This window comes from Phyllobates terribilis, unplaced genomic scaffold (genome assembly GCF_046119375.1).
Source record: "Phyllobates terribilis strain yellow unplaced genomic scaffold, ASM4611937v1 Scaffold_7__3_contigs__length_470593459, whole genome shotgun sequence".
Taxonomy (NCBI): domain Eukaryota; kingdom Metazoa; phylum Chordata; class Amphibia; order Anura; family Dendrobatidae; genus Phyllobates; species Phyllobates terribilis.
In genome coordinates this window covers 111210095-111226147 of record NW_027362767.1, presented here as the reverse complement: position 1 = coordinate 111226147, position 16053 = coordinate 111210095, and the positions used below count along the sequence as shown (strand labels likewise).

General features: G+C 43.4%; 1 protein-coding gene across 3 annotated transcripts in view; it reads left to right on the top strand.

Annotated features, from left to right (window-relative positions):
• GANC (glucosidase alpha, neutral C) overlaps positions 1-16053 on the top strand; it is a 90603-nt gene that overhangs the window by 41579 nt on the left and 32971 nt on the right. For all 3 annotated transcript variants that reach the window (XM_073639090.1, XM_073639091.1, XM_073639092.1), the window contains 6 exons: positions 544-779; positions 2808-2934; positions 5696-5775; positions 7956-8099; positions 12351-12447; positions 14356-14457. In XM_073639090.1, the coding sequence (XP_073495191.1) occupies positions 544-779; positions 2808-2934; positions 5696-5775; positions 7956-8099; positions 12351-12447; positions 14356-14457 (786 nt within the window). The remainder of the gene's footprint in view (positions 1-543; positions 780-2807; positions 2935-5695; positions 5776-7955; positions 8100-12350; positions 12448-14355; positions 14458-16053) is intronic.

Genomic DNA, 16053 nt, shown 5'->3' with positions numbered 1-16053 from the left:
CCCAAATCAATTCACTTGAGTCCTTTCTCCTGTATATTGGATCTCTTTCCTCTGCAAGCAGGCAAATCTTGTTTCACTTTCACTATTGAGGAATGGCTGACACTCTGTGTTGTCTGTTGCATCAGATCACAAGTTTTCAGGGAAACTGTTCTTCAACAAGGGATGAATTTCTCTACTCTTTGCACAATCCTGGCAACAAATCTTTCTAAAGTCTGTACTCTTATCTCTCATAGATTAACAGTTTCTTTTTATAACATACCCTTATCAGGGAACCCGCAGCAATCTCCCTGTTCCCTCAGTCACACACGAGGTCTCTCTGCATCCTGGTTCTTCATCTCTCCCAGCACACACCAAGCAACCTGAGGGGGGGGGGGGAGCAACTAGTCCAAAAGCAGAAAACCCTGAAGGGAGCATTGTTTCTTAAATTCACAGTGCACACATTCAATGTCCGATAAGAGCTGATCCCCTACATATTCATAAAATGTGTATTTTCTTGCTGAACTGGGGAATACAACCGTACAACAAAATTCTATGTCTTCACAGGTACCCAGATGTTTCCTCCTCTTTTCTCACTGGGTTATCACCAGTGTCGATGGAACTATGAGGATGAAGCAGATGTTGGCGCCGTAGATTCAGGATTTGATGATAACAATATCCCTTATGATGTCATATGGTTGGATATTGAACACACAGATGGAAAGAGATACTTTACATGGGATCCAGAAACATTTCCTAACCCTGTTAAGATGCAAAAGAAGCTTCAGGAGAAAAGACGCAAGGTAAGCATCCACGGAAGTATTATAGATTGACGTTGAAGAATTGTGGGCAACAGTGTGTATTGTCTATGGTCCACTAGGCTTTTGTACTAAAACTAATTTACATTTAATAAATAATGTACAAATAACCCTCAGAGCTACTCTGACACGAGACAAAAAGTCACCTTGCTGCTTCTCTCGGCCCCTACAATGCCCCAACATTAAAGTATTGATAGTAATAATTAAAAATCCATTACTGGTTAACTTTAAAGAGCACCTTTCAACCCTTTTTTCACATTGAACTGGACACACGATGTAATAAATGATGCAGAGCAGAATAAAACTTTTTTTATTTTTTTTATTTCATCTCTCCGTTGCAAAAATATTTGCAATCAAAGTATTTAGAACCTAAACAGTTAATTTATTTTTAGATCCAAGTGGGCATTACCAGAGAGATTTCACTGGAGGCGTGTACTTTTTCCACTTTCTGATGCTGACCAATGATAAACAGGCAGCAACAGACAGGAGAAAGAAGAATATGCCCCTACAATAGCATGGACACTGCAGTGTGGTGACATGTGCTGGAGCACAGCAGAGCTGAGTGTGATTAAGTGACAGCTTTCAGTTATCATCTCTGGCAGTCTCATTACAAATACATCTAGTTTCTCTCCTCTTATAGTGCTAGCAGCTCTGTCCTCATAAAGCAAGCATTCTCATACAAGAGGAAAAAAACACACCCCCACCATAGCTTAGAACAGTCTTTGAGTGAGACAAGATGACTACGCATTCAGTGTGGGGGGAGGGGCAGTATAGCAAAGTTTTAAAGTTTTATTGTACACTACACTTGCTTTTGCAGTTCTAATGTGTATTTGGTCCTGCCAATAAAGCTCATTTGAAATTCAGATGAGAGGATCTAGAGGTGTTTGTGATGAGATTCAACTTCTGCTGCACTGCCTCTCCCCTATCATTGCCAGAGATTAGAGCTGAAAGCTGTTATACTAACACACTCAGGTCTGCTGTGCTCCAGCACATTTTGTCACTTTGCAGTGAGGAGAGCAGACTGTTTGTCAATGCGATTTGGGGACATGCTTATCATTGGTCAGCATCAGAAAAAGAAAGAAGTACATGCCCCCACTGAAATCTCTCTGATAATGCCCACTTGGACTTAAAAAAAAACCAGCTGTTTAAGTGCAAAATACTTTGATGGCTAACATCTCCGCAACGGAGAGGTGAAATTTTAAAAAAAGAACAAAAATGTTTTATTTCACTCTGCAGCACCTATTACATCATGTGTCTAGTTCAACATAAAACATTTATTTTTACTGCTTCTCCTTTGGTAAGGCTTATTATACATATTAGATGGCTGAATGCTCTATCCTGGCCAAAGCCTGTCTTGAGGATGGTTTTTGAGAATGCTCTTAGATGACTGAACGTGGATGCATTTTAGCCCTAACTTTATGGCGACAGTATCTTGACATCCTGTAAGTCTGCTGACTTGGCCTTAGACAACAGAACCCTATGTTTGAGCTCATAAGACCTGTTGGAGGTCCAAGTATTACAGCCAAAATACAGACCTTAAAGGGGTTTTTCACTACTAGGACAACCCCTTATCATTCCCCATGTTTGGCCTGATAAAATCACCGCTGGCGTCACTGTCCCCGCCTTCGGACATATACGTAATCAAGAGGAGGTGGGGCCGCTCACTTCCTCTTGATTACTAGTACGTCTGAAGGCGGGACAGTGACGCCAGCGGTGATTGGGAGTCGGGATCACGTGTCATGACAACCTACGTGAGCCACGGGAAAGTGAGTGCCGACACCGCTGGAACAGCGCCGGCACTGGAGGTGAGTATAATTGCTTTTATTTTATCGAGCCAAACATGATGAATAAGAAGGGGTTGTCCTAGTAGTGGACAACACCTTGAAAATAAGGCAACGTTAAAGCCTTAATGATATTTTATATTCAAACGTAGTTTTGATCTTTGGTTTTGCTTCGGCTGCTATTACCTATTTTATATATTTATCCTAATTAAATATTCTTTTTCAATCACAGCTGGTAGTTATCTCTGATCCTCACATAAAAGTTGATCCAAAGTATCCCATATACACAGAAGCCAAAGAAAAGGGTTATTTTGTAAAGAACGTAACTGGACAGAACTTTGAAGGCAACTGCTGGCCAGGTGCAAATTCTGTATAATCGTGTGTTGAAGCAATAATTAGTAATGTAGCAATTCATGTTTTCAGAGAATGCAACAGCCTTTAGGTCTTAATCCTAAAATACTTTTTTTTTATTACTTTTTTCCCTTTTCCCTTTTTATCTATCCATACCTATTGTAGGGATTGTACTCTCTTGGGTGCGATGGGAAGCAAACAGGAGGCATGTTCCTTTAAATGTCCATAATGGTTTATTTGCTTCATAAACCGGTCCAAAGCAAAATACAAACAAACAGCCTTTAATGCTGGCAAAAACAAAGAAAACAGTCCTTTGAGCAAAGTCTCTGGTTAGCCAGCGCTGTGGTCACACAGGCTGGTAGGCATCCAGTACACGACCCAGTCTGGAGACAACCACACACAGGAGGCCTTCTCCCTCCAGACACACAGACCATGTGCCAAACAACGGCATCCATTTTAAAGGCTGTTAACCAAACCCAGAGGTGAGGTATGTGGGTAGCTGGACCCGCCCAAATCTCCAAGCTACCCTTAACCCGGTCCCAGGTGCACCAATCAGTCCTCTTGGTGCTTAATTGCACTAGAGAAACACTCAGGGTTACATAACAGAGGACAGCCATCTCTGTGACACATACCTCCCATCGACTATGCGACCTTTAGCCACCTTACACTATATTATGTTAAATTAACTCTAAAGTGAACTTACTTCTGCCCTTTTTGCTATATACTATGGCTGTAACACAGCTGCAGGTAATTGTTGAGGCCATAGGTTTTGCATGTGTCCCCTCAAATTGCAAATTCCGAACCTCGAAAAGACAGCTCGGAGCTAAAAGCGCGGAAGAAGAGAACTTTTCAATTGCCTGATTCTAAAAAGAGTTGCTGCTAATTTGCCAAGTCTTTTTCAGCATAATTTTAGGTTGGGCTTAGACCATAGTATTTTTCATCAGTCTATTGTCCTTGTACGCAATGGATAGCACATTGATCCAATAATTTTTCACCAGGCCGTTGGTCAATAGCGGGCAGCTCCAGAACTTATCTGCAAGTTGCAGACGCGACTGGCTTAGTTTTAGTGCAGCCTGGTAAGCCTTGCCTTAATTTTGATGAAAGGGGTATTCAGTATCATTAACACCCTCTAAAATGCAAGGCGCCTTTAGTTTCTAGTGGATTTAACCCTAAATATCATATACCATAATTGTGTAATTGGTTGGGGGCTAGATTCACATTAGTGTATTTGAAAATAATTTTAATACAGACCTGCAATACAAACATATTATGAAATGTTAATCAGAATTATTCCCGTGACATTGCATCAGTATTAAAAATCAATAATTATTGATGGGTTATCTTCTAGGGATGGAACTGAATTACATAAAATAACCCATTAGAAAAAAATGTTGCAATGGTGATGGCATACATAAAATATGGATTTAATGCACAATTTCACCTGTTTTAGAGGTATAGGTGGCCCCCGTGCATCTGCACAGGTTGCATGATATTTTTACACACTTGTGAAGGTCATCATAACAGAGGCAGACATAATGAATGTGGCTCAGTTTCACAGGGGCCCAGTCACAGTACATTATCAGCAACTACTTTATATACAGGACACTTCTATGTTATCTCCCAAATATCACAGAGAATGGGGGTCCTCCCATACCCACACTCTTTCTGAGTTCAGTTGATGTTTTTAGAATTTTAGTTAATTCTTTATATTTTTAGTTTTTGTAGCTGATCTTTGACTGGATTAAACCTCATGACCTGTAGTGAGGAAGGCAGAAGCTCTAACAGTGAGCCACATGATGCAATTATATTTCTGCCTAAAGATGTAAAGGATATTCTTCTTCATTGTACTGCTAAAAAAAAAACAAATAACAAATATTTAATTTTTTCAGAAAGTTACTAATATATAACAATGAAAAACAATTGTTATGCATTGTTAATGCACTTTGTAAATAAATATTACAAAACAGTAGATTATATATATATATATATATATATATATATATATCCTTGTAATCACAACAACCAGTACAATACAGGGTCCACTTAAAGGGGTATTCCCATCTTCAAGATCCTATCCCAATATGTAGTAGGTTTAATAATAGCAATAATAGCAAATACCCCCAATTAGAAATGTAGTATAGTTTTTCTGGTTCCCTATGTTTTTTTCCTCATGTGCAGGCATTGCAGGACCTTAGATATCCATGGTTACGACCACTGATAGTCAGCTAGTTGCTAGTGGTTGTAACTATGGATAGCTAAGGTCCTGCAATGCCTGTGAATGAGGAAATAAACATAGTGAATCAGATAAACTGTATTACATTTCTAATTGGAGGTGTTTGCTAATATTTTTAACATTACACCTATTACATTTTGGGATAGGATCTTGGAGAATTGAATACCCCTTTAACTTATCGTGATCGATAAATGGTGCAGTTGCCTTTTATTTTGCAGTTAACCCATAATACAACTTAATAGTATAATGTTTATATATGTGGTAAAACATGTCTGCTCTGTAACACAGAGAAAAAAAATAGAAGGAAAACTGATGAACAATAAGCTTATATACCCCCATGGGTCTACTGAACAGAACCGCAATAGGGTTCTATGGATGTTCAATTCAGTAGAAACAAAGGGGTCCAGCTCCTTCGGCTTTACAAAAATTACAATGAAATGCAGCCATATTGCACTTGTCTGAAACTGGCCTGACCATTGCTGGCGTGACAGTATTTCAGCCTTAGAACAACTCATTAAATTTCAGCTATTTTCCAGGTGTCTCCAGCTATCTGGACTTTACCAGCCCCGCTGTTCGAGAATGGTACTCTTCTCAGTTTTCATTTGACAAATACAAAGTAAGTGTCTAAAAAAATTTTTGTTGCTCAAATGCATGTAAAATAAAAAAGGAAACTACTTTTGCAAATGATTTTTAGAAAATATAATTTTGTTCACAGCGCCTAATAAAATCTATGTATCTCCATGGCATTAGAGTAGTGTCTGGTCTTCATCTGTCCACTTATACTTTCTAAATAATTAATTGTATGTTAGCAATTCATTTTAGTAAATAGTGCCCTAATTGTGGTTGATGTATTTCCTTTTATTGTGAGCTGGCATTTCCACTGATCTCAACAAGAAAGGAGTCTCCACAACTCTTTCCTAAGGGGATAATGATTGTTGAGGTTCCAGCTAGCGAGGTCAATGTGGCCATTGTGTCTTGTTGCTTCACTGTAATGAGGATTGTTTGAAGGTCAATTTTCTGGTGATTTGTTTGAATGTCAATTTGCGCCTGATTTTCACCTGTTTTCATAAAAGAGAATAAATATACACAAGGTCAATACAAAGATCTGACACATTTAATCCAGGTAGCAAAGAAAAAGGCAAAATTTACATGTGAACGAAAGGTGATTCTGAAAGGATTCTTTACAGTTAGAGTAGTCAATCTGTGTAATGAGTCACCAAAAGAGGTAGATTAATGGGTATTACTATCCCATTTTTGGCATGTTCACTGTGACGCTAGTCACTACTCACGGACAAGCGTGACGCTGGGTAGTCAAGAGGTCCAAGGTTAAAAGCCAGGAGGGTGCATCATAGACACATGGGTGAGACAAAGTTGTCATCAGGACTCAACTCGAGGTCAAAATTCCAAGAAGGTAGCAAATCATGACAAAAGGGCTAGGCAAATGGATGGTCACGGCAAATCCTAGGTTGGGCAGCAAAGATCAGAATACCAGACAAGGAGCACAGAGCAAACACCTCATGAGCAAAGCTATAATTGGCAGCAATCAAAGGCAGAGAGCTGGCTAAATAGCCAGGTAATTACTCTGAACAGGAGACACATTGTTGAAGCCCCAGCACACCCTGATTCTGATTAGACGGCTAATCTGTCACTCCAGACACTGACAGCTCAGCCCGCCCCCACATCCGATTGGACGGCTGAGCTGTCAATCACTGCATTCAGACACACTGATAGAAGAAATCGTGACATTCACAATATATGTCTGGTAGAAGCAGGTCTCACCTTTGGAACCCAAACTTATGTAGAGAGCAGGGATCCCTTGACCCTACCCAAGTCTGATGAGGTTGCTTCTCAGGGCATCCAGATGGAGAAAAAAGAAAGAGAGAAAGCGAGGGACCTGTTTATGTCACTTAATTCTGTATTATGAGAGTTATGGTAGCATCCAATTAAGCATGCACAGCTTTTGTTTCATTAGTTTTCATAGAAGTTAGTGGGGAATGTCTCACTGAATTCATACTTACAATCCCCATTAAGTTGGAGGAAGGTTAAAGAAAAAACGCAACCAAGATCAATTCAACATAAAGTAGAAAAAAGTCTCAGTTTTAGTAAGGGTTTTTAAGGATTGCTTAAAGGACCTCACCAGCATTTTTATTGACCCCTCCATTAGCCATAAATAATGTATGTTCAGTGTATGCATTAAAATACTTACCGGTTGTTGTCTACTGCTGTTTCCAGCGCTGCCCCGGTCCCTTTCCAACATTACGTGACTGCTCTTGTGACCAGCTGACTCACTGCACTTTCTGTGTGGACCAGATCTATTACTTTATCAGTGTAAGTTTATGAGACTCAGAATAATAAAGAAAATAATGGTCCATTGTGTGAGCTGGCAAGACAAAGCTGCAGTCACATGATGTAGTAGAGGACTGGAGCAGCGCTGGAACCGGCGGTAGACGGCGATGGGCAAGTATTGTAATACACACACTATACACATATTTCTGATTGCTGATGGAGGGGGCAATAAAAAAAACCACTAGAGTGGTACGTAAAAGGGTTTTTCTGGGCTTGAGTTGAATTTCTGCAGTCACTGAATATGAAAATTGCAGAATGGCTATTGATGGTGACCACCCACCCTATCTGGTCATTGAGGGCAATCCTAGTAGTGTGCGTAATGCAGACTTTCATGATTTGCCAATTGGCAATCATATAGAGTGACTGCAGAAATCGATCTTAAGCCTGGAAAAGCCCTTTAAATTATTAATAAACCTGTTGATGTTTTGATATCTTCATCTTGACTTTCAGGATTCCACTGATGTCTTATTTATTTGGAACGACATGAATGAGCCCTCAGTGTTTGAATCACCTGAAGGGACGATGCCAAAGTACGCTGTGCACCACCAGGGCTGGGACCATAGAGAACTCCATAACCTGTATGGATTTTACCAGGTGAGTGTACTGTATGAGCGACAGAATCTGTGTATAGCGGACCTACTTTTTGCTTAAAAAAATACACCAGATTTTAATTTCCAGGGAAACAGGACATGTTAGACCGTCTAAGTTTTTGGACATTTTTTTTTTAATCTAGTTCTCGTACTTATGAACAATAAGTACTTTTCCAATACACTAATACAAGTATTCCCTCCATCCCCAGAGCATCCCCTGACCTGAGCGCTGCTGTGAATAAATGAGAGGATATGCAAATTGTCTCTTCAGAGAGGGACAGGACTAGAACTCTATAGCGCCACCTATTAGAAGCAGCGATCCTAAAAGTCAATATCGACCCTTTAACGAGCCTTGCCATATGACTTAGGATAAAAGCAAACCAGAATCTCAATTTGCAGACATGTTGTTTCAGGGTGTTGCCCCTCATCAGTGCAAAGTGTGAGATCAAGTTTGGCTAGGTGAGTGGCTCCTGACCGGGATCCAAAGGGTAACATTTCTCCTTGTGGAGACTGATATTCCAAGCTTGGCATGCCTATGTGAGGAGACTTTTAAGCCTGATAGGAAGCACATGTCACAGCTTGTATTTTGCAATTATATGTTTGTATGGAGAATGGGTCTTTATTAGCAGAACATAATTCCAAATTCGGATTGTAGAAATTGCAGTACCGTTTGTTGTGACATTACAGAAATTATATTCTTGATCCTTGATCTCACTTGTCAGTGATAGAGAATTATAGTCATGGGTAGAAATAATAATGCCAGAAATAATGCAATGCATTGTATCATTACTATGTGGCATGTGACAGAAACAAAACAGATGGATAGGTATAAAATATGTACTGCGATGCTATAGAAAGTAGGACTTGAGACAAATACAATGTCATTGTAGTAGGCAGAGCATGTAGAAGTTACATGTGGTAAATAATATATTATGGCCCTCATCTCTTGGTATTGGAACAAGTTAGCACCCATCCATCGGATAAAATCTTCATAGATTCATGATTTTTTTAGAACATATAGCATGAAGTCCTTCTGCTCATCATGAAAAGAAGGACTAGATAACATAAAATGCATTAGAAAAAAATATTGTCAATCTGAAAATTTAAAGGGAACCTGGCAGTGGGTACATGTTGCTCGATCCAAAGTTCACTTTATTGTGCAGGTGCCTTGGCAGTGTAATATTACCACTGAAAATCTAACAATATTCCAGTAGAATACTAGGTAAATTGTTAGATAAGTTTTATTACAAAGTTATAGATATCACTACTTTATGCCTCGTGAGTAGGGGCATACTATCCATAGCTTCCGCCCACGCGGCCACTGTGGGGCCCATGTGTCGGGGGGCGCAGGGCTGCTTGGCACTGTGTATCCACTCCCCTCCAGTCATCCCAATTTCAGTGGTATCCATATCCTCTGGACGCAGATATCTTTGAACAGAAAAGTTGATCAGGGAGCCTTTGATCCACGGGAGCCAAACACTCCCTGATCCACCTTTCAGCCTGTGTCAGTGAGTCTGAGCCTGCAGGCACAATGATATTACGATTTCTCAGGGACCATCAGTGACGACACCGTGGAGATCAAACAGTATCCCACCGCTGTCGTCACTCTGTCAGGATTGAGCAGGGATTTGCGCGCACACGATCCCGATTACTCACTACGTAGGTATCGGCAAGCACGCAGTGAGCGTGTGGCGTATACACCTCCGAATCCCAATGCATGGAATATGTGTATATGCCCCTGTACGATCACTGCTAGCTTCACGATAGACCAATTATTATTAGTCGCTGCCACCACCAACCCACTTTGAAATATAATACAGACCGGGTCGGACGCCTGTGTTCTGGTAATGTATATGGCTTCGAGAAAGCGAACAATTACAGAGCAAAAGAAACAGGACTATTAAATTTTATATTTAATCCAAAAGGGAGGCAGTGTTTAGGAAAAATGTACAAAAGGTTTTACAAAAGGAGACAATACAATACATATGCAGTTACACAAAATAATAAGGATTAAAGGAGAACTTACTATAAGATCACAGAGACGATTCAGTATAGCTGGAGGGGGGGGGCCACTTTGATTTGACCGTTATCGAACGTGATCCTTTGCTTATAGTCTCTATACCCCCCAGCAATGAATACTGACCCCCCTACCGCTGTGTATTTTATGCCGAAGGGAGAGGCCTGCCCCCACCCCACCTGTAATGGTCTGGGCTCCAGCTTTCATATTTTTATTAGAATCTCTAACTTCTGGGATAACTTATCGCTGGTTGATCGCAGAGGCTCGAAAGTGGTACCATATTTTCTATTATGAATTTACCCTTCTCCAGAGACCACACATGACCTGGCTGCAGTCCATTATTCTGTTACTTTTGTGCCACAGCTCACCAGAGGGGCTCACAGCCATAGGAAAATAAGCATATTGTTCCTTAGCTGATTCTGCCGCTAAAAATATGGGCCCCATTATTATCGGAGGCATAGAACTTTAGATATTCCATATTTTATGTCTGCGCCGGCCCAGCTGCAGATTTCTGTTGAATTCTTTTGAAGCTCTGGATTAATCTTCCTCAGCTAGATGTAATTTTATCACAAGCCTGTGTCACTGGGAAACACACTAGCCTGCTAATTGGGTCAGTAGCACCTTTTGTGCTAGCATTTGCTTACAAGCTACTTCTGCTGTGTGGGCTAATTTGCATGGAGCCACTGGCCAAGTGTCAGCTCTTTTCCTTTGACAAATACTATAGGGGAGGGAGGATGAAGTGGGGTCTGGGAGAGAGAAATTCTTAATATTTCCTTAATATTTTTGTGACACTATTGTATATCGCGCCTGCTGTGCTGAAGCCTCACTACTCACGCAGCACAGACTAGAGTAGTGTGCTGGGGGAATGGGGCTCACCATTGTACCATTTTCAGCCTATGGAGGATACGTTGATGTGGCGCCCCTGAGGGTTCGGTCGCCACAGAGATACTGCATCTCACCCAGAGGTGTGGTATCCCCCTCTCAGGTAAGGATAGAGTGCTGCCCGGGACCCTAACACCTGCATCCAACACATCCACTTCAGTAGGGCATGGCGAGATTGCTCCTACAGGAGAGCACAGTCCCTGGTCCCTGGCTGGAGTGGAGGGGAACCAAGTGAGGGGGAACCATGTAGTGGGTGTGGGTGGAGGAAGCAGATTAGGGGAGCATGAAAGGAAGCTGTATAAAAAGGGGAACCATCTTGGGAAGTGAGTTGAGTCCAGTCAGAGAGTTCAGTCTGAGAGGAGGAGTGGAGGGAGCAGGGGCTCGGCACGAGCTCTGCCCCAGAGTGGGCCTAGCAGAGAGGCACAGGACTGAGAGAGGAGAGGGAGCAGGAGAAAGCCTCCAGGAACAGAAGGGATACCAGGGGTATGGGAAGTGCTGGAGGCCACCCGTACGCCCGAATCTGCCAGGTGGTGGAGGGATCGAGCTGCAGAGGGGACCGGCCCCTAAACTAGTGGAGAACTACAAGGCTCAGCTAGGAACCGGAGGCTGCTGTATTTGCAAGTGCAGTGGCCACAACCACAATTATATCGCCACAGAGGGTCCAAGGGACTGCAAGTCGCCCGACAAGACCTGAGGCTACTGGATTGGGACACTGATTGTGAGGCACAGGGCAGGAGGGCGAGAGCCAGCGCAGGAAGACGACTGAGGAAGGCACATAGAAAGGGGTCCTGTCAGGCACTCTTGAACTACCTGAGGGATTGCTGAACCCCTGCCTGGTGAACGCAGCACGACGTGGGAGGTTGTAGTCCGGAACCTGTAACCTGAGGAACTTAATAACTGTGAGTAAACTCGGAAGACTGCACCCCACTGTCTCTGTGACTATTATCTGCGCCATCACCCCTGCACTACAACGCCCAGCATCACCTATATCACCTAATACATCTACACTGCCCTGGAGCTAAGCTCTACCTGTGGAGAGCCACACCATCCCTGCTGCAGTAACACCAGCTCCAGAGGACCTGCTCCGCAGCGGCGGCTCCCTTTAGCCGCATACCACAGGTGGCGTCACGAACTTTGTACATAAATTCCCTGTAAATATTCCCCTTTTGAATGACCGCCCTGGTTCACGGACCGGGTCACCGCCACTGTGACATCACCCCTAGCAACGACCGGCCCGGCACCGAGTACCCCACGACCCAGGGGGCGCGTCATTGACAATATCTTTACATGTTTCGGTGTGTATCTTTATCTGATATTCTTTAGTCTTACTTACCATCCAAATCTTTTGTTCCTTAGCAAATGGCAACCTCTGAGGGACTAATTCAACGTTCAGGAGGAAGGGAAAGATCCTTTGTTCTGACACGGTCCTTCTTTGCTGGGTCTCAGCGTTATGGTGAGGTTTACAGTTTTCATCACAATGTTTTTCAACATTTTTTTTTATTCCACTGAAAGTCTTCCCTACAGTTACCTGCACATATTGTCAAAACCATTTGGTCAAACACACCAATCCTGACAATTTTCCCAGGATCAGCCAACAATACAATGTGTACGGGGCAGAGAACCGTCTCCTGATATCTGCTGTAGGGGAGTGGGTAGGATCAGACTTGTTTCCTGAGATATCTGGCAGGGTTTTGTTCCCCATCTCCATTGCAGTAAACATGAAAAGTTTTGCTTATGCGACAAACATGCATGTTTATGCTATTTAACAAATCACAGATAAAGACACAAGTCAGTGTAAGGATGGTAATCAGATGGATCACTTCAGACTCACATTAAAGGGGTTGTCCACTATCAGAAAACCAGTTTGGTACAAATTAAACTGACCTTTACTCATCATTATCGTGGCCACAGTTGAGTCTCTGGAGCTGCTCCCGGTCTTGGGTATTGGCTGTGGCACAGATGTTACGTCCACAGTACCGCAGCCAATAAGTGTGCTTAGCGGCTCTGAGGAGGGTGTCATCTATATGGGCAGAGACGCTGAGTTCACTGATCCCCTGCACTAGCGCTACAGCAAATACCAAACATTGGGAGAAGCACCAGAGACTCTGCGCTGGACCCGGTGATGTTGAGTAAAGAGCAATTTGTTATTTTATAACAAACTGCAGTCGGACACAATGCTTTTCTAAAAGGGAACAACCCCTTTTCATCTACAAAGGGAACCCCATATGTATATATATAGGGTTCCCGATCTTCATAGATATATGAGTAATGTGACAATAATGGTGACATGTCCTATTTTGATCTATTTTGTTGATCAAAGTCACCCATCCAAGGAAACAGTGACCAACCCAAAAATTCATGCAGCTTAAATTTTTCAATTTCACAAGGGGTGATAGGAGAAAGTGAATCCCACATTTTGTTCCACAATTTCTACAGAACGTGGAAATAACTTTAATGTGGTTGGAAACTGGGCATATGGCAGGGTAGAGAAGATAAAGGGCACCATTTGACTTTGGTAGTCAAATTTGGCTGGCATAGTCTAGGGGTGCCAATTGCAGAGCCCATGTTGTGCTAGAACAACAGAAACCATCCCCCAAAAAGTGACCTCATTTTGGAAATTACACCCCTCTGGGAATTCTACTGACCCTACAGGTGTTTTCCACATGTTGGATGTTGCAGAATGGAAATTACAAATATGCCAACTTTGTGTGCAAAAACTTTGAGGCTGATTTATAAACACTGTTAAATTCTTAGAGATCACAAACTTTGATAAAACTGTCTAAATTTATGACTGTCCAGACAAAGTTTACACCACTTTTTAGTTGGCTTACTTTGTACCAGAAATGTGCCCCACAATTATGGGGAGTTTTTTCGGCCCATTGTTTCTCATGTTGGACCATGCCACCGCTTTTGGTGAGGCCATGGCCTACTTTTCGCCCAAAGTGCACGTCATGAAGGACAGTTTTGTGATGAAAATTAAGCTATAATTTTGGCACTTTCAGTTTAATAAATTTCCCCCACTGTGCCCAGCTTGTGCTTCTGGAGACATGCGCCCCGTAAATTGTTTAAGTGGGCTCTCCCCAATGCCAAACATGTGGATGCTAACTGGCTCATTTGAGTTTGGGAGAATGGATTTCGCTGGATTGGGTTTTGTGGGCCATGTTTATTTTCCAAAGCATTGAGCTGGCAGTAATGTGAAGACGCCCGATTTTTTAATTGACAGATGATGGATCTGAGTTGGGGCTTGTTTTTTTACGGGAGTTGAAGTTCATTCATTAATACATTGTGTCCATTGAAACATAAGGTAGGTGAGATGTCTACAGAAATTCCCCTCAAACATCCATCTGTTTTTGTACTCTAGGTGCTGTATGGACCGGAGATAATAAAGCAGAATGGGAGTATCTTAAAATTTCTGTACCGATGTTACTAACTCTCAGTGTGGCCGGAATATCCTTTTGTGGAGGTAAATTAAACCATCGAGACCCAAAAGATGTTAATTACATGACTTGAGTTGTTAATTAGGTTGATAAAAGACACATCCAATCTCTCTCATACCAAGCTGTTTGATCCAGAAAAGGGTAAAGTAGCTCTACTTACACAATGGAAATTTGGGCTGTTTCCACAGGTTAGAATTCTTTCCTTTACGTAACCCTTTCAACCCCGGGATGATTTTTCATTTTTTCATTTTCGTTTTTTTCTCCCCTTCTCCCAAGAACCATAACTTTTTTTAAAATTTTTCCCTCCACATAGCTGTATGAAGGCTTGTTTTTTTGCAGGACAAGTTGTACTTTTGAAAGACACCATTAATTTTATCATGTGATGCACTAGGAAGCAGGAAAAAATTCCATAATTTTTTTTTTTACCCTTGTAGCATCGGCGTCTCTGCCTCCTGCCGGGCAGAGACGCCATTCCCCTCACCGCCGCAGTCCAGGTCCAGCGTCCTCCCGCTCCCCTGCTGCTGTTGCGCGCACCGCTCGCAGCTTCCCAGGCACTGTGCTTAGGGTGCGCGCGCTCTCCCTCCCTCTTAAAGGGGCCGCGCGCGCCGTCCTAAAGAGTCCCCGGCCAATGACCGGAGGACTTCTCCTATATAAGGCACCTCCTCCAAAATGAAGGTGCCTGTGCAAGGTTGTTGATCTGTGTGCTAATACTTGCTTCAGCCCTCAGGCCCCGCTGCCTGTCAGTTCTGCCCGCCAGCTTGCTTACCTGGAAGCACCTGTCTGTTACCTGTAGTGCCCACCAGCCTGCCTACCTGGAGCACCTGCCTGTAACCTGCCGTGCCCGCCAGCCTGCCTACCCGGAGCACCCATCTGGCTATCTGCCGAACCAGCCTGCTTATCTACCCAGACCACCCGTCAGCCTTCCTGCCGTGCTCATCCGCTGTACCGGTCAGTTCCTGCCATCTGACCCGTGGGAGTCACCTGCTCTCACACAAGGTCGGTCCCAGGAGTCAATTGAGCCGCCGTGTGACCTTGGTCAGGCCGAGTAGGCACTTAGTCACGCCCCTCTGGTCCCTACTTGCACCGAAGCACAGAGGTTCCACCACCCAGACCCCTTAACAGTTTGCACAGGCCATGGAACCCAGTGGCCCCCAAGCTCCTTCACTCTCTGACCTGTACGAGGAGGTCTCACGTCAGAGATCCCAACAGGAAACTATCCTGTCCTATCTGCGGACTGTCAACTCCCGCCTGGACACGCTGTCCACCCCGTCTGTGTCCGTCTCTAGCCGAGCGGCACCCGCTCTGGCGGCACCTCAACCTACTGGCGCTATGGCACCCGGCTCTGGACCCCGGCTCTCTGCGCCTCCATGTTTTGGTGGTGACCCCGTCTTATGTCGTGGCTTCTTAAATCAGTGCACGCTGCACTTTGAACTCCTGGCACATCAGTTCCCCTCCGACCGGGTCAAGGTGGCGTTCCTCTTGTCCCACCTCACCGGGAAGGCATTGGCATGGCTAAACCCTCTGTGGGAGAGAGGGGATCCCCTGGTGTCCGATCTTCCTGCTTTCCTCGCTGCCTTCCGGAAGGTCTTCGATGAGCCCAGACGAAAATCTTCTACTGCCTC